Raw genomic sequence first — 20256 nt, 5'->3', positions numbered from 1 at the left:
TACTGATCTTACTTTGAGGGGCTATCCTCTCAAACCGATCACTTAGGCTGAGTGAAAAACCTTCAGTCTAAACTGTTGGCTAATGCATTTATTCATTGGCAGATACCAGGCAAGAGAATCAGAGAAGCTCTCCTTTTTTTCTCATCTGAAAAATGGGGCTATTTGCACCAGATAGAAGTTTGAGAGATAAAATTAAATAACAATGTATGTGAAAGTACTGGATAAACATAAAGATTTATACAGATGTCTGGAAAATACTGATTAAAGCATTCATTTAAAGTGAATGTTTTCTGATTTAAACTTTTTTGTAAAAAAAGCTAAAAAGGCAGATTTAGGATATATATAGAAATGCTATGTATTTGTATGGATGCATAAAGATTTTAAAGTTTAGTATTAAAAATGTATTATTAAAACATCTGAGCAGATGCAACATAGAAAGTTTATAATTACAGTGTGCCAACTATCTTCTCCATAGAAACCAGTTAGTCCCTCTGTGTTGGTCTACTCAAGAAGAGTGCTAACAAGGACTGTCATTGCAGTGGGTGTTCAGATCATAGTTCCCATGCACAGGCTAATGGCAAGACCCACTTCACTCAGCCATTTGTTCTTTCTACTTTAGTTTCAGTTTTGCATCCACACACATGTTAGACACGACTGTATGAATAATCTTCCTCAAACACTGCTTGAATTCCCCAGACCATGGAAGCCAATTTCCTGCTCATATATTCTTGGCTTTGAAAGTCATTACAATGCCTATTAGATGCTACCCAGAGTTAACAAATTCTTTACCAGGACCAATGCACATGGTTTATCTATTTCATTTCTACCAGGAGGCCTCAGTGATACTTTTCAGTTCCAGACCACAAGAGCAAGCTCGGGCAGTCAAGTGTTTCAGAGAATAGACACATGATCTCATCTACATAAATTTCCTTTAAAAACATCAGCAAAATTTGGGCTATTAGGTGCTTGCAAATTAGCAAGATATTGGGAGCAGAAAGAGGCCAACAAATTGGATCTGTCAAAAACCATTATTTCCATGGGGTTTCGAGAAGAAAGGAGCTGCGTATCCAGGCAAAGTGGAGTAAACAGCGGCAGTATGTTACAGGAGCTAAGTGGCAATTCTAAAGAATATGGTTTACACTATGAAAATATCTGGACATTAAGAATGTACTAATCAGATGAATACATTGTGTCATTTCAGGTTTACAGTGTCAAGTAGAGACACTTGGGCTAAAACTTCAGAAGGCAGTGACAGAGATTGACAACTATAAAGAAAAGCTCATGTAAGATGAACATTGAACAACCTGTAAGATTTTTAGAAAGATCCTCCCCCATGCCTACCACGTGTTCTGTGTGACTCTTTGGCAGTGATTTAGTTGTGTGAGTGTGGTCTCCTGCTTTTCTCAGGTACTTTTCTGGCCTACGTTGTATATTAAAGGACCTGTAAATACTTTTAAATACATGAAATGTTTCTTTCCATAAGTAAGAAACTTAACCTATTCTTGTACAAAAGTTTTCGCTGGTTGTTCAAATGTAACAATGTGAAATATTCTCTAATTTTTTTCTCTTAACATTCTTTCTTATCTATCCAGAAGAAACAACTTTGAAGTTGTTTCTTAAAATTACCAATTTTAAGTTAAAAAAGACAGTATCTTTGAAGAAGTATCTTTGAGTATCTTTGAAATGCTGGAGTACTTACACTTTATATAAGTGAGAAAGAAAATATTGGAAAACAACTGATAAGAAAATGCCCTTGTAAAATATCCAGAGCACTAACTTTTTTAGAACAGAAGTTTCAAAAATTATTTTATGGTATAAATATTATACACCTATAATTATAACACTAAAATAGAATTTATGTAATCTTTGAAAAATAGATTCTTTTCCTTTGTGGTATATAATCTGGTAGCTCTGGTTTTCAGTTCCTATATTTTGGAAGAATGAATCTTATAAGAAATACAAATATTTAGAATGCTTAGCAACCAACTGTTGTGTTGACTATGAACCACTCCTAAGAACAATGTGTTAATAAAATTCTTAACAGCACAATGAAGAACAAATTTGAAATTGCCCTACCAAAGTGATGTATACATGAATTATTTGTAGCAAATAATTTGTTTTTGAAAAACAAGAGAAAGCAAATATTCAAGCTCTATAACTCTGTGGTTATTAGTACAGTAAATATAGTAATTCAACCATCTGCATATGATGGCTAGGGTTGAAGGAATGAGTGACAAGAGGTCCTTGGATGACTCACTGAGCCCAGGAAGCAACTTTAAGCATAAAAAAGAGAAGCAAGATGGTGAAAAATTATTCTTCCCTACTCTCTAGTAACATTAGGGAAGACTTTGGCCATATGGATGCCTCATGTGGAGGGCAGCCTGATCGGGCCACAGCTACTGTGTGACTTTGGCTTCTTTTAGCTCAATAAGTGACAAAGGCACATTCCAGGAATAGAAAAGTTGGGCTGCTACCTAACTAAACTAAAAGGAAATTTATGGACCCATCAAGACTCAGCAGATGGAATAGAGTCCTGGAAAGTTGGGAGAGAAGCTAACTACAGAAATAAGCATACTGAGGAAAAAGCATAAAGCTCATTGGTTGTGACATGAATTGATTTTTACTGGATAAATTGGCACACAATTTTCTACATATATAAGGAATATTCCCATTTAATATTGATACAGGCTTTGTGGTATTTTTTATCAATTATATATTTAACATAACTTATAAGTGCTGAGAAATAAGAGTCAGAATAGACTGGAGTTGGAGTGAGAAATACCATTTTACTAAAGTCCATCAAACAAATTACCTGGAGGAAATCACTATCCAAATACAAAAAGGCTGCTACTTTTGTTTCAGTTTCTAAAACTGGTACTTCCTGCTGATAGAACTTCTTATTCTCTTTTCTTTTATTAATTTGAGAGAGAGAGAACGAACACACAAGCAGTGGGGAGAGGGAAAGAATCTCAGGCAGGCTCCACTCTCAGCATGGAGCCTGATGCAGGATTTGATCCCACAACGCTGGGATCATGATCCAAACCCAAACCAAGAATCAGGCTCGACCGACTGAGCCACCCAGGTGACCCTATAAGAGCTTCTTAAAATTAGAAAATGGGCAGAGCATCCAATTTTAGAAAATTGTGTTATGAAAGACCTGCTTAAATGTCCCCAGCTGCTGGAGACTTTTCTCTATGCTGACTGTATCTGGCTTTTCCATCTCTACTCCATCCACCCTCCTTTACAACAAGGATCAAGTAGGTTGGGCATTTAGGACCAGAGCCTGGGACTGCTCAGCATGCTCAGAGCTCAGGAGGTTCTCAGAAGTCAAAATAATTCACTCAAAATTTTCGTTGTACAATTTAATAAATTGGAGATTTACTGTCTATACCCAAACCTTTTTGAACTTCCAGAAATTGGAGGTGCAGTGAAATCAAGTTTCTTTAAATTTTTAATCCTTGCCTTTGTGGGGGCTGGAGGTGGGAATGGTTTTCACCTATCCAATTTAGGGTAATTTTTTTGTTTCAAGATTTTTAAAGGTTTAGATATAAGTTCTGTGGATTTTTACTTACGGGGAAGAGGCAGTTTTTAAATGGATGAACTTGAAGTTCTTCTTTTCCGAAGGTTCATAAGAAAATATTTTCCAAGATTTATTAGAACTTGTTATATATTTGAAAACATATTTAATCAGTAAAGATGCTTTGAGCCACAAGTAACAGAGGTAGAGTGGTTTCAGATTTAGTCAATCCAGTGGTTAAATCATCTTGGATCTTGGTGTTATGTCTGTCTCCATCCTGCTCTCCTTAGCACTGGCTTCACCCCAAGCCTAAATCCCTTGTGATTATGAGATGGCTGCAGTTCCAGGTACCACATCCAAATATGACTAGCCCAGAGACAGGAAGGGCCTGTTTTTCTGGTGTCTCCTTAGAAGTTAGAAAACAATTTTCCCAAAAGCCACCAAACAGCCCTCTCCTTACACCTCTTTAGATGGAACCCTTTACATACCCTCTCCTAAATGAATCTCTGGCAGGGGGAACAACACTACCACAATCAGTGTAGACCAAGCAGGATTTATCCTGAAAAAAAGATGATAATGGGGCTCTATGGCCAGGAAGAAAGCTGTAGTACATGTCCAGAAAATAACCAGTAATGCTTGCTAAAGTGAAGCTTTGAAAGCTGATGACATGAGGAAGACAGGTGAACTTGATTCAAGTTTAAGAAATGAGGAAGGCCAGTTGTGGTGGACAGAATAATGGCTCCCAAAGATTTTCATGTCCTAATCCCTGGGATCCGTGAGTATGTTACTCTACATGACAGAAGGAACTTTGCATGTGTGATTAAATTAAGGATTTCAAAAGAGGGAGATTATCCTGGGTTATCAGGCAAGCCAGATATCATTGCAAAGGTCCTTATAAGAGGAAAACAGAGGGTCAGAGTCACAAAAGTAGATATGAAGATGGAAGCAATGTTTGAAATGTTGTGACTTGAAGACAGAAGAAGGAAGCACAAGCCAAGGAAGTATGGTGGTGTCTAGAAGCTAGAAAATTCAAGGACAGAGATTTTCCCCTGGAACCACAAGAAGGAACACAGCCCTTATGATATCTTTATTTTAGGACTTCTTACCTTAGAACTGTAAGATAGTCCATTTGTGTTGTTTTAAACCAGCAGAGTTGTGGCAGTTTGTTACAGCAGCAATAAGAAATTTTAATACACCAGTGTGTTTAGAGCCTAGTGAGGATTTTGGATTTATGTGGAGGGTGATGGAAACTATTTGAGAATGTTTGGCAGCAGAGTGAACTGATCTGATTTGTTTTAAAAGGTGGACATGGCAGCTACCTGGAGAGAGGGGTACAAGAGCAGTCAGCAAGACCAGGTGGGATAGTGGGCGTTCATACAAATGGGGCCTGACTGGTTGACTGTAAGGCTATAGTGCGGAGGTGGAGAGAAACACATGTTGGCTCACCCTGACAGGATTTATTGGTGGAGTAGATGTGACTGGGGAGCAAGAGGACTGGGAAGGAAAGAATAAAGGGTGAGATTTGGGGATTTTCAGCATTTGGGTAGACAGTGGAGAGACAGTAGAATACAGTGACTAAGAGCCTAGACTCCGGATCCAGACTGCTTTCAGCGTTATTACCTAGTAGTTGTGTCACCTTAGGCATGTTACTTCTCTCTCTAGTCTCTTTTCTCAACTGTAACAAGGAAGCAAGAGCTGCCTTGAGGTAGCAAGCGATATGTAAGGTGCTACCCTATTAATATCATTGTTGTGTTGGTATCATTTGTTGAAGTGGGAAAAATCTATAAAAGAAATAGATATGGGGTGAGAGAGATTTAAAAAACTATGCTTTTCATGTATTGGATTTGGAATGCTTTTTGGACAGCAAAGTGGAAGTATCAAGGAAACAGTCTGAGGGGCGCCTGGATGTCTCAGTCAGTTAAGCGTCCAACTTTGGCTCAGGTCATGATCTCACGGTTCATGGGTTTGAGCCCCACGTCGGTCTCTGTGCTGACAGCTAGCTTAGAGGCTGGAGCCTGCTTCAGATTCTGTGTTTCCCTCTCTCTCTCTGACCCTCCCCTGCTCACACTGTCTCTCTCTATCTCTCAAAAATAAATAAACATTAAATACATTTTTTTAAAAAAGGAAACAGTTTGAGAATGGCTGTTTCATATGAAGCCCTGGAATGGTATGGAAACTTGCCTTTCAGATCAAGAAAAATATACAATTATTACACCTTATTTCCTTTACGTTGATTGGCAGGGGCAGCAGGGGCCTTTCTGAAGGCTTATTCAAAGCAGTTTAAGAGAAAGGATCAACCCTATTTGCTGAAAGTAAACAAGAAATGCAGTGTTTAAAGAGATGTAGGCTTTCTTTTCTCTCCAATTCACCCACTCCCCATCCTAATGAGGCAAAGAGAACACTTGTATCATGAAGGGTAGAACATAGAAAGAATGACTTAATTGGCATGGGGGTGGGAGCTGACCATGGTGAGGGGCATCCTTGGGATGGTAGCCTCCCTAGATTAGCAAAATAACCACTAAAAGAACTACTGTCCTTGCCTCTGGATTTGGAAAATTATATATGAGTCTGAACATAGAGTAAATGTCATGGTGGGGCTCCTGAACTTCAAAGCATTTTTTAAAGCTTTAATTTTAATTCCAGTTAGTTAACATACAGTATTATATTAGTTCCAGGTATAGGCATAGTGATTCAACACGTCCATACATTACCCTGTGCTCAAAACATTTTTTTAAAGAAACACTTTTGTTTTATTTCTAAGCAAAAATATAAAACTTGGAAAATACAAGAATATACAAAAAAAGAAAATCATAGTTGTATTTTGATAAATCCTTATAGTCCTTTTTTCTAGGGACTTTTTCTAAGTAATGTATATTTTTTTAACATCTTCACTTAGTGATATACCCACATCATTACACAATACATTTATAGAAAACTATTTTTTATAATTTTTAAAGTTTATTTATTTATTTTGAGAGAGAGAGAGAGAGCATGTGCAAGTGGGGGAGGGGCGGAGAGAGGAGAGAGAGAGAATCCTAAGCCAGCTCAGTGCTATCATCACAGAGCCAAACATGGGGCTCGATCTCACAAACCATCATGACCTGAGCTGAAATCAAGAGTTGGACACTTAAGCAACTGTGTGACCCAGTTGCTGGACATTTATAGATAACTATTAAATAGTTATATAGTATTCCAAACTATGGATGAATCATAACTTATTTAATAACCTTTTGTTTTTTAGGACTTCTAAATTTTTCACTTTTATAAATAAGGCATTTTGAAATTCATATAGGTAAATCTATTCACACCTATTTCCTTTGGATAATTTTTGCTTGAATCAAACTTAAATAATTTTAAGGATTTCAGTGCTTAATGATTCATTGCCTTCCAATAAGATTATACTAATTTTATTCTCAGCAGTGTTTGTAAATACCTATTTCTCCACTTCTTAGCCAATAGTGGGTAAAATAACTTTAAAAGATACTAGATTGATGAAAAACTGTACTCCTGCATATTTGATTCTGTATTCTTTCCTTTGTGACTCACTTGATCATAATCTTTGCCTACTTTCTAATGGCAGGTGAATCTTTTCTTTATTCCTTCCTTTCTAATATTTTATTCAGAAATAACTTCAAACTTACAAAAAGTTATAAACATAATGATATTACAAAGAGGACCCAAATGGCCTTTATACAGATTAACATTTTAACCCATTTGCTTTCTTCCTCACTTTCTTCCTGCCCCTCTTCCTTCTCCCTGTCCTTCTTCCTTCTCTCTCTCTCTCTCTCCACATACACACACACACACACACACACACACACACACACCCCCACAGAATTTTCTTTTCTGAACTATTTGGGGATAAATTATGTACAACATGACCCTTTACCTCTAAATACTTCAAGCTGTCTTTTCAGCCTTAATTTCAGTGATACTTTACATAAGCACAGTAATCCATGTCATAAATTTACATACTTTAATCTACCATCCATATTCTAATTACATCAGTTGATCTTTATAGCATTTTATCCTCTAGTACAAACCAGGTAGAGTCAGCCTATTTGGCATGTCTCTTGAACCTCCTTAATTCTGGAATATTTCCAGTCTATCTTTGTCTTTTTGTGACATTGACATTTTTTGAAGAATGCAGAACCCGTCAAACTTTGTTTTTAATAAAAATATTTTCATTTATATTGGTCTAATGTTTCCTCTTGATTGGATTAAAGATATGGACTCTCAGCCAGAAAACAGTAGGTGGGGAGGTGTCCCTCCCAGGGTATGAGCGGCTGCCTGCCCCTCATTTGGTGACGTTAATTTTGATCACCTGGTGAAGATATTGCTCACTTTGTTCACTGTACTATTCCTGGGGTTTTGTATTCCCTTCTAGTTAGTAAGCATCCATAAGAGACATTTTAAATATATATAAACCCTGTCCCCCCATCAAAATGTATCCGTAGACATAGCATCCATTAACAATTTTTGCCTTATATAAACTTTACCACAGTGGTTTCTAAATGATGATTTTTCTCACTCCAGCCATCCCTCTCCATTTATGAGTCCTCAGCATCCTAGTTTAAGCAAGAGCCTCCCTTCTTATTTATATATTTATTTTTCATTCATTAATTTATTTTTTCAATGGTTTATAATTTATTACTGTACTTATTTTGATATCTTGTCTAGGCTTAGCCAGTAGGAGCCCCTTCAAGCTGCCTCCCGTGACATTGGAACCTGGTTTCATCATCTTTTACAAGCATTTTCTTACCTTGTGGCATAACAAGATATTTCAGATATACTTACACTGCCCCAGCCTTAGACTCAGCCATTTCTCTGAGTACTCTTGGCTTCCTTTGAATAGGAATGGCCTTAGAGACCAAGATGTAAGGTCAGAGTATGCTCATACACTCGTGTGCTGCTTGATTCTGATAATGGTTTCATGGGTTTAATACATATGTCAGACATATCAAAGTATAATCACTTAATTGTATGTCAGTACCTTAATCTAGTTTTCAAAAAGCAGCTAATAAAGGAAATAACATGTTTTAAAAAGACACTTTACAAGAGAAAAAGTAAAACTAAAATACAGTGTCCAAATATTAAACTTAGGTAGTAAAACTCTAAGGAAAATCAAAGTGATTACCCTAAAATTCATAGAAATGATTATTTCATAGAGGAGGGAGTTGGCTGTGATTGGGATCAGGGACATGATGCTTCTAGGGTAGCTGGTCAGGTTTTAGGTTTTTACCTGGATGGTAGTTACAGGAGTTTTCTCCTTATAACAATTCATTACATAATTATTTTATGCAGTTCTATAGCTTATAATTTTATATTTACAATAAAAATTGTTTAAAAATAAATGAATGTTGTTTATATTCATGATGCAACTACTTATTAGAAATTAAAGTCACTCTGCAAGTAGGGCAAACTCATTGACAGTCTAACCAACATACTTTGTTGTACAGTTTATAGGCTATTTTAAGATACATTCAGATAATGACTTATTAATAAGCAGCATATACAAACTTAAACTGGAATACTACTCTTAATATATTAACTTTTTGAGCATTGTTACAGAACTCAGTTATATAAGATGAAGACATATGTTTATTTCAGTTTTGGAATTTCCATTTGGCTCATTTTAATGGTTTGTTTTACTGCTGAGATTTATCATCTTTTCACTAATTAGAGTGGATTTTTCTTTATGTCTTTGAGCAGAGTTATAACTACTCTTTGAAAAATCCCTGCCTGCTAATTTCAGTATCTAGGTCATCTCAAAGGTAGTCCCTATTAACTATCTTTTCTCTTGAGAATAGGTCATGCTTTTCTATTTCTTCCTGTGTTGAGTAATTTTTATTATATCCTGGGCATTCTGAATATTATGCTATAGAAATTCTGGATTCTGTTATATTTCTCCAAATACTTTTATTGGTAGGAGTGGGAGTGGTGTTGCTTTAAGCAGGCAGTTCATTTGATTGGTCTCAGACTATAAAGTCTGTCTCTAGGGCAACAGCTCAAATCTCTGTTTAATTTTTTTTCTCTTAGGCTGCTTAGAGTCTGCCCTGTGCATGGACACCACCAGCTGTGTGGGTAGAGTCTATATGCAGTATTGGGACTGTCTATCTTTGGCTCTCTCCTATTTTGAGTCACTCCTCACTTTCTAGTACCCATGGTTGACTCAAACACTTACTCTCATTCTTTAGACCAGACTGAGTGTGTTTTCTGTCAGAATGTTAGTCCCCCTACGTGGTGCAGACTGGGGCCTCAGGTTTGAAAACCTGACCCCCATGCTGTCACCTCATTCCATGTGTCAGCTTCCCTCCAGAATCTTCTTGAGTTTGTGCACTCTTCAGTGCTTCCAAATAGGGTCTTTCTAATATTGTCCAAAGCTTAGACTTTTTATTTATATCTAGATCAGTCTGATAGGAGCCTACTTAGCCATTATAGCAGTGGCCTGAATGTTTATTTCTTTAAATAAATAATAATACAAAGATGCTAAGAAATTTCTTTTTATGGATGAGTAAAATTATATAGAAAAACACATTGTTGGACTATATATTTCTAATTTCAAGGAAGTATGCATATATAACCATAAATAGGATATAAAGGATAAGAAAAGAAATAAAGGAAAAAAAATTTTAAAGGAAAACATTTATACTGGAACTATTTTAAAATAAAATATTTGAACTTCTTTCATATTATTTTAGGACTAAATCTAATGAAGCTGATGACTGTCAAAGAGAACTTAGAAAACTGAAGTTTGAATCCATTATTTCTGCGTCACGGTATACACTGCAAATTTTTAAATTAATATTTTTAGTAATTAAATTTGAAATCATGTTTTAAGTAACATTTTATCTGAGATGAACTTAGTTTTTCTTATTGTATTATTTACACATATAATACACAATTTAAGTTTATAATATCTTGAAGTTGTTCATTGATTTTGTCTCTAGATAGGGAAGTTTTAATACCACAGAACTATCCATTTTTTTAGTATTTAAAAAAATTTTAAGTTAAAATTATAGTCTTTAGTTTCAATTGAGATTTTCATATATCTTTGATAAACATAAAAATATAGTGCCTAATGTGATTGGGTTTTTTTCCTGTTCCATTTTAGGCATACCAGATTGCTTAAAGAGAAAGAGGATTCTTTAATGGCTTGTCAACAAATATATAAAACTTTACAAGAAGAACTGACTGCAAAAGAAAGACAAGAAGAAGACATAAAAAGAAGAATTAACTTTGCAGAAAATGAATTACAGATAACCAAAACTCTTCTGAATCAGACAAAGAAAGAGGTTGTAACACTGAAAAGTGAAAGGTGAAGTCAATAGTAATTTCTTCCAAAACTATTTTAAGTCCATATTCCATATATATTTCAAATATCAAGGTCTTATATATACTAGTAAAAGTAAAATCACAGGATTAAAGAAACATTTCACATGAAAGGCCATCACATCCCACCACCTCATTTAACAGTGACTAAAAGCCGCAATTGGTTAAAGAACATGCTTAAAGTCCATAGAGATGGAATCCACATTGCATTTGGTGTTAGAATTTTATTGAAAAGAATCAAAAAGACCATGTGTGATACTTATAATACTGAATTTCATCTGGGCCAATAATTGGTGGGTTCTATCATTTCGTGACAAAAATATCTTTTTGTGTTATTTTTTCCCTTTTTAAGCTCCTACTTTTCTGCTCTGTTATTTATCATACCTCTTGAGGGCTCTCCACAAAGATAGCTCTGGTGTTCAGGTAGTAAAGAGATACTAAAAAGCATGTTCATTTAGCCATCCTAGATATTGCTGCTCAGCTAATTTGTCTTTAGATTAGCCTTATTTGTACTTAATATTTCAACTCTGCTTTCTTTCTTTCTTTCTTTCTTTCTTTCTTGTTTTCACTTGCCTGGTATGTCTTTACTCATTCTTTTCGAATTCTTTTGTTTTAAATCCATATCTGACAGTATAATACACGTTTTGGGTTTTTATTTTATTAGGTTTTATCAAATCTGGAAGTCTAATGGGAGATATTATCCCATTAAATATTATATTTATGATATTAATGTATTCTATTACATTTTATATCAACATTATATATTTATATAACTATTATATATGTTTAGAACATAAGTTCTATAAAGGCAAGAATTTTTCTCTTGTATTATTCTCTGTGTGCAAAAGGCAAAATTGGCTGTTTGTTTTTCATTCTTTTTATAATATTTTGGTTTATTTTTTGCTTAAAAAGTGTTTAAATCTTCTGTTTATAACTTTGGTTATCTGAATAATTTTCTTATCCCTGTATCATCAAAAATACCCCACTTCTAATAATGCCCAATTAATTAGATTTCATGGTTTATCTGAAGGACTGCTATCTCCTTCATAGTGGTCATTGAAAAGACCCGGCCTCTGTCCAAACATCTCTGGAACTCTTCTGAGGCTTGACTCAAGTGCAGATGTTTTATAATATTCTCTGTATGATGTATCTTTGCCATTTAGTGATGAATTCGATTTTTAAAACAATAGGTTTCAGTAGGTTCAGTGAAAGCAAGTTGAGTGACTCTGGAGGGAAATCAATCCGAGAAATACCATGTGGGATCAAAAATAAATTTTTTTTCTATGCTTAGTAAATCATCTCTGGCTGCAATTTGAAGAAGGCAGTCTTATGAATGTTTTGAGGATTGATGGCATCATTAGAATAAATATAGAACTTTCTCAGGGATTGCTTTGAAATACACCATCACCTGGCTATATATGGTTTGCCATGTTTTAAAAACAGTTAGTATGGTTCTAAACTTACCTTTGTTGTAAGTGTTGAAGGAGAAGGATAATTTCTAAGTTTTCAGAGAATAGAGGTTTCACCAAGCTACCTTCTCTTTTTCTTTCCCCCTGTTTTTTCTTTCATATCCTTGCCCTGTTTCCTTCTTTGCTGTTTATACTTAGATCTACCCAAAAGGAGGTATGGTATTACTTAGTCATTTGGTGGCACTAAGTTTACTATCTACTACATAATAATAAAAATGGGCTTATAGACCAGTAAGTTAACATATTATCATAGGATTACTCCTAGACATAAATGTCCTTTTTCTTTGTCATAGGCCACCTTCAAATTTTGTTTCCCTTGTCCTCTGTTGTATCCTCAGAGTCTGGTACCTCCACTCAATAAATAGAATGTGTGACTTGCTTTGGGTAATTTAGTCAGTCAACAATTGTTTGTTGAGCATTGACTATATGCCAAGTACCATGTACTCTGGGGATATAACAATAAATCTGAAACATCCCCTGTCCTCAAGAAGCTTACATTTTAATGAGACACATAGTAAAACACACACACACACACACACACACACACAAAACAGAAACCAACAAAAAAAGTGAAACACTAACTAGAAAATTATAGATTATGATAATGGATATAAAGTAAGGAAAAGAGTATTATAGCAGAAACTGATAGAAAGGGGACCTGATTTGGAAAGGGCAGTCATAAAAGTGACTTCTGAGGATATATAAAGGAAGACAACTAAAATTTACCAGGCCAAAAGCCAGGAAGAGCTTTACAAGCCAAGAACAAGCTTGGTGAGTTCTCAGAAATGACTGGAGGCCTAGCAAGTGTGAGTGAGGCAGGCGAGAGCCAAATCATGCAGAATCTCTCTGGCCTTTAAGGATTTGGGTATTATTTACAGTGCAATGAAAAGAAACCATTGAAAGGATTTAAGCAGAGCAGTGACACATTGGAAAGGTCATTCTGGTCCTCAGTGGAGAAGGTGTGGTAATTGAGCAGTGGAGGCAAGTCAGGTAATTTACTGTTTTGATATTAATAAGAGGATTTTATGTATAGTTAACCCTAACAGACATGAGAAAAATGAAAGCTGAAGAGCTCCCACACCCTGCTAGCTTTGCTGGGTTATTTAAATGTCTGTACCAAATGGATGATGGCAAAATAGCCAGGGCTGACTCTGTGTTGAGCCAAAGGGTAGATATATGAAAGCCAAGTTAAGAAACTATCATGAAGAAAAATGACTTTTTGAAAGCCATTGACACTACTGTCCACTCCTGCCTTGAAACTTTGTCTTCCTTTGGCTGCAGGAGCAACCTGTTAACCTGCCCGTTTTCTGTCTCTGTTTTGGTTCTTCCCATTCCCTCCTGTGATCCCCTGACAGCGGACATTCCCTAAGGTTCATATATGGACTTGGCTTTCCTCTCTCCACTTTCTTCCCCTCAGTAGTAAACTGTTTCTCAGCTGAGCAAGTTTTTTCTTAAAACTTTGATTTGAAGCGCCAGTGGGACCTTTAAATAGAGGTGTTTCTAAGCAGCAGGAGATGTGAAAGTCCCTCCAAAGCAAGAAACAGGGCTCATGTTCAGTAGTACTGGGCGGTGTCTGGAAATGGGCTGCACACAACATCCCAAACCACCGTCACAGAAGGACCGCAGCCAACCAGGCTGCCAGACATGCACTCCAGAGGCCAAAGCCCAAGGTGCTCCCAGTGACGTTGTGTGAGTGCTTCCACAGACTCAGCCAGTCTTGTGTACATGCTGCCCTTCCTCCCTCATCCCCCACCCTGATATCGGAACCTCTGCCAGAACTCCCCTGGGACTACTATGCAAAACATGCAATTTAGAAGCTATGTAGCTTCAGCAGAGGAAGAAAAGAAGGGGTAAAAAGCCAAATCTGACCCTAGAAAAACTGGTAGAACTGAATTTAAGACAAGGGAAGAGTTGGTGACTAGGAAATAATTGAGGTATAGGACACATCTATTTAAGGGTGTACTGCTTACTTCCCCTTCTCCCCACTCAGCTGAGGAGGCCCTGTTAGGAAAAGAAGCTCCACGGGAAGGAAAGGAAGTAGGTGCTTCGAGATCATGGATGCTGGCAGGAAGAGGTATGGCCAGCTTGGTCACAGACACACCGAGACTGTGGGGTCTCCTTCGTGGATGAGGAAGAAGGCAGCAAGGCACAGTGGGCAGCACTAGAGAAAAGTACAGCTATTTTCTAAATTCTGTACAAAGGCAGCCCTGTGCTCTCATGTTTCTGGGTTAGAAGGTATTATCAGCCAGACCCAGAACCGTCTGCCTGGCACCATCAATTTGTGACACTACCTCAGGACCATGGTGGATGAAGTAGGGTTCTGTGGGCTGGGCTGCAGGCCTAATTCCATTTTATAGAATTTTATTCTATCTCTACAGTAGAATGTGTTTGGAATTCCCTATAATCAACTTACAGATACATTTTATAAGGTCATATGTGTTTAAGCTTGGAGGCTGCCCACATGTAACACTTAGAGAAATTTATGCACTAACATGTGGGCTACAGCCATACTGCCGAAACTCGCAGCTGTTTGTAACAGCTCTCTAGGCAGTCCCGAGAGCATATTAGCACCATCTTGGTAAATTCCAAGAACAAAAATAGAAAAATACTTATTGTGATTGACTTGCCAATAACAGGATAGGATTAGTGAAAACGTTGGAGGAAAAGCTTAGTTTTAACCAAAGTTAGGTGGAAGTTGCTTACGTGTAAATTCTTTCATGAAATAAATAGGTCTATATCTCTTTGTCTAGCTCTTGAGATATTTTAAATGAAGTTTATTTAAGTGTTCCTTGTCCCTCCAGACAGGTATCTTTCAGGCTGTAGGGAAGGTTTTTTTACTCCCCCTCCTCACCCACACATGTACCCCTAACTTCTTTATAATTCCTCGGTCCTCTCCTTTCTCTCTTTGTCTTTGGTGTTTGTTTGTTTGTTCGTTTTTTAGTTGAAAGCTATAAAGCCTCTCCCCAGATGAGTATACACAAAATCTAACACATTTTTTCAGAAGGTTCATGGAGTTTCTGACTTTTCTATATATGACATGATCCTATGACTAAACATGACTGCTTCCTCATGCTCTCTCCCCTCTCTCCTCTTCTTCTTCCTTTCCCCGTCCTGTCCTCTCCTTTACTCCCTCTCAAACTCTTTCACACATAACCCATCAGCATCACAGTTGTGGGGAGCCCTCTAAGGGCTTGTATGATCCTGTCCTGAGCAAGAAGCTGTGCAGTGTTGTGTGACACTCAGTAGACATAGTAAGGTATCTGGAAACCAATCTGGACGCTGATGTCCTAGCCACTTGCCACAGGAAGGAGCTCTTTTTTTTTTTTTTTTTTTTTTTTTTGCGTAAGTATTCCATTCCCCTCCCCTTACCAAGCTTTCTGTCTCTAGGTCTGCCCCCACCCACAGGGAGTATGGTTTCTAATTCACCTCTAATTCCCAGGGGGAAGTTCATTTCCAAATTTGCCCAACAGCCATGGCTAGCAGAGCTGGGGCCTTCACTTGTGAAGCGGGTATCATTTTCCAGTTTCCATATGAGGAAAGAGGTTAAACAAGGCTGTATCTCTCACTCAGTGTCACATAATTGGCAAAGACAGAAATCAAGGTCGTTGTGTCGCACCTTATTACCCACCTCCACTATACTTCACATAGTTCCCTCTGCATCTGTCTTGAAGGGCTGTTTTGTCAGCTTCTCTTGTGTGACTTCTTTCTCAACCATGTCCTAACACTGAGCCTTGGGGGAACTCCCAGCCCTGCAGAAAGCAGGAGAACCCAGAGTGCTCCCTCTGTGTCTCCTCTCTCCCTCTCCTCACTTACCCCACCCTCCACTCTTCCAGGATTCTTCCATTCACTCAATAAATATTAGATGGTGACTTTTGTCTTCTATTCTCTAGCGTCTTGGCAAAATGAGAAGTAGAGCTGTATCTTCAGAATGAAAATAGAATAAAAACATCTCACAACACATTTTAGACAATGAGAAGCTTAGTGTTTAGTTACTTTAATGAATCTTGTCATATTTTCATGAAGGTTGAAAAAATGAGAAGTATAGAATATAAAAAAGGATTCAGAAGCCATGAGTGTTTAAAGGGTCTGTTACTTCATGGTATTGTTGCTTAGTATAAAAGAATGGACTTTAGAGTTAGACAAACTTAGGTTTAAATCTCAACTTGACCAGTGTCAAGTTTGGACAGCTTAGCCACTTTAAGGCTCATTTTCCTTACCTGTAAATTGGGGATAGTAATAATAGTTATCTTCTCATGAAGATTGAAGCATCTAATATTGTACCTGGTAGGTTTTAGGTGCTCAGAAAACAAGCTCCCTCTCTTTCATTCTTCCTTATGTTGATAACCCCTTAAAGTATGATATCTTATTCATGTTTATGCCCTATACTCGTGATATAGGTATTTATTAAATGTGTATTGAATTCAATATTATCTTCTTTACTCTTCAAATTGTAAAGATTAGTCCATGGAGTGATTCAATTTGGATGCTATCCTGTTAGTTTCAAGTATTATGAAACAAAGTGTTTTAAGTAATAACATTCTAAAATAATAAACCTCATCATGTTTTTTCCCCAAGACTCCCCTCTTCCTGTGATTTCCTATCAACAGCTTTTAGAACAAGAGGCTTGCCAAACTTTTTATGATACTACAGACTTAACTGCTTTTAACTAAGGCAAGAGTTGTGGCAAAATCAAAATTATCTCTTTGATTGACAATGTGAAGACATCTCTAAGAGAACAACTTGTGAAATAGAATTTAAAGCTGTCGTTTGGCATTATGGTTTGACATTTGTTTGCAGTTACGTTTTTAACTGCAATTAAGGGAATCTAGATTTTTGCAGCATGTATATATAAAATTAGATTCTCATTTTCTTCTGGGACTAAGAATTTAAAAGTTAAAAATTTAAAAATAAATACTCTTAATTGCTAGAGATCCTAATTTGCCTATTGTGCCAACTCCAAAGATGTTATTTTTAAACAATGTTTCATGAAATTGCAGGGTAGCATGCTACAGATAGCCACGCCTCTCTCTCAGATATGAAAAGCAAGGCACCATGACATACCACTGGGCGCTCAGGCTACTATGAGCTTGAGCCAGCATTGCCTCTTGTGAACTGTGTCACTTAAATAGTCATTTACCACTTCAGGATCTTTTTTCTCCTGAACCTTAGGGAATTTCATTAGTGTCTTATCAAAAAATGGCAAGAAAGAACCACTGCTTCCCCAGAGACTAAAATAGTGCCTGATACATAATAGGCACTCAATAAATATTTATTGAAAAAATAAAATAAAATAAAATAAAAAAATAAATATTTACTGGATAGATGGATGTATGAATGAGAATTAATTTAATTCCAACTAAACCACTGATTGCAGGATTTTTTAAGGTTGATGTATTTATTTTGAGAAAGTAAGAGAGTGTGTGTGCAAGCAAAGGAGGGACAGAGAGAGAGGGAGACAGAGAATTCCAGGCAGGCTCCTCACTGTCAGCACAGAGCCTGTCACAGGGCTCAAACTCACAAACTGTGAGATCACGAACTGTGCCAATTTTGAGAGTTGGAAACTTAACCGACTAAGCCCCTGATTGCAGGATTTAAAACTCAAAAGCACCCAGTGTTTCTCTCAGGTTCAGAGAAACTCTGACTTCTCAAAAATCAGAGGTGGGAATACAGTCCAAACAGCTAGATTCTAGTGATAATCTTCTTTATTGGATTCTTAGGAAAATCTAAATTTAGGACCTAAATCTGCATTGTTTCCTGTTCCTGTAACTCTAAAGTATCTTTATCTCTAGAGCTGGTTCTGAAGAGGAAATTAGATGGCCACACATTTTCAGCTTTTTGTAACATGAAAAAATATGGACTATGCATCCAACAATGTTTTATGTCTTATCATTCCTCTAGTGTTCTAGCAAAAAAGCTTATGAGAGTCAAAGCTGATCTTTTTTAGTTTCTTTCTACACAAGCTTGTCTTTTCTTCATCAGTATTTTTAAATGGTTTTATATTCTTAAACAATGTATAAGCTCTTCCATGTATACTACCTAAGTGTGGTTTTTATTTTTGGAATTAGGATTATCTTTTTCACACATGTAATCATCTCTGTATATATTATTCTATGCCTATTTCATGCTAATCAAGGGCAGTAAGTGTTCGTACAATCATATACAATTATTATTTCTGCCTTATCCCACTAAAGAATCACAAGCATTCTTAGAATCTGGATCAGAGGCTTGGCAGGAATCAAAGAGATTTGAAAGTCTTTCTAATTTCTATAGCCATAAATATCAAACAAACTTACCACTGCAGACTTTAAGTTCATAATTTTTATAACAGTTCACTGAAAACACCTTGTACTCTCTGGAAATGTCATAAGGAACTTCATAACTATGAAAATTCAGTCAGTAATTAGCACTTCATTAACATTGTTTAAACCTTAGCCTATTATATTTTGGTTTCTATAATCTACCGGACTTTTACAGTTTTTGTTCTAAAAGGAAGCACAACAGCACTGGTGTTCTGTATGGGGTCCATCAGAGGAATGTATATGGAATGGATTAGACTTTTGGTGGTATCTAAATTATAACTGTCTCCAGAGAGACTGAAATTTGAGCATCTCAAATACTCAGCACCACCCATTTTACAATAAAGGTAACTTCTAATGTACTGACAGGCACCCATCTGGAAATGCTCGTTGAAATTTTCTAATCAGTAAGACCTCTTTTCAAATAGGAAACCTGGCTCATGAAATAAATTGGAGCAAATTGCCAAGACTGTGCCGTATGCTACTTCTAACAAGTGTATGGCCAGCCATGTCCATTCTGTATACTGGAGCCATGTCCGTTCTGTATACTGGCATTTTGAAAACCAGGTCAAGTACTGCTTCAATTTCCTTTGCTGCTGCCCCTTATTTGATTAAGTTTACTATTATAAGATTCTAACTTCATACCTAAACTTGTAGAATATCACTTGAAAGTATACTATAGCATTAGTTTTCTATTGCTGCTCTAACAACAATAAATTTAGTGGCTTAAAACATCACAGATTTATTATCTTACAGTCAGAAGTCCAAATGAGTGTGAAGGAACTAAAATCAAGGTGTCACGGGGGCTGGTTCTTTCTGGAGGCTCCAGGGGAAACCCCATTTCTTGCCTCTTCCAGCTTTGAGAGGCTGCTGGCATTCTTTGGATCCTAGCCTCATGCATCTAATCTCTGCTTCCTTCCCCCATGTTAATGCTCTTGCCTCTCTTTTATACCTTGATAATTACATTTAGGGCACAACCAGATTACCCAGGATAATCTTCCCAGCTCAAGTCCCTTAATTTAATCATATCTGCAAAGTCTCTTTTGCCATATAGAGTAACATGTTCACAGACAGGACCAGGATACGGATTATCTTTGAAAGAAATTATTCAGTCTACTGCAACTGTGTTAAGTTAAAGATGGCCATTATTAACCCTATAGAAACCACGAAACTAAAACTAAACAAAGATTTAAAGCTGATAAGCCAAAAAAGTAGATAAAAAAGAATAGAATCATAAAATCCAAAAGAAGGCAGAAAAGGAAAGAAAAGGACACAACAGATGAAACAAATACTAAACAACTGGAAAGGTGATAGACTTAAGCCTAACCATATCAACAACCCAATTAAATCCAATTAAAAGGCAAAGATTCTTGAATTGTATTTTTAAAAATGTAAGACACAGCTGTAAGCTGTGTATAGGGAATTAATTTTAGATGTAAAGACACAGTTAAAAGTAAAAGAAAAAATATACATATACCAGGCTGACACTAATTTAAAGAAAACTGAATGCTTATACAGAAATTAGAAGGTTAAGTAACAACTAGTTAATCACCTAATTTCACAGCTATCTGAAGTGGCAATCGTTATATAGCAGCTTATCTATGATACATTCAAGATACATGATACAATTTATTACTTGTTC

General features: G+C 36.6%; 1 protein-coding gene across 1 annotated transcript in view; it reads left to right on the top strand.

Moving 5' to 3' along the window:
* Positions 1-20256, top strand: part of LEKR1 (leucine, glutamate and lysine rich 1) — a 186476-nt gene that overhangs the window by 129257 nt on the left and 36963 nt on the right. The window contains exons 7-9 of the mRNA XM_029939996.1: positions 1202-1283; positions 10219-10296; positions 10632-10835. Of these exons, the coding sequence (XP_029795856.1) occupies positions 1202-1283; positions 10219-10296; positions 10632-10835 (364 nt within the window). The remainder of the gene's footprint in view (positions 1-1201; positions 1284-10218; positions 10297-10631; positions 10836-20256) is intronic.

This window comes from Suricata suricatta, chromosome 5 (assembly GCF_006229205.1).
Source record: "Suricata suricatta isolate VVHF042 chromosome 5, meerkat_22Aug2017_6uvM2_HiC, whole genome shotgun sequence".
Lineage (NCBI taxonomy): Eukaryota > Metazoa > Chordata > Mammalia > Carnivora > Herpestidae > Suricata > Suricata suricatta.
Note: the sequence above shows the minus strand (reverse complement) of the source record. Positions and strands in the feature narration are given on the sequence as shown.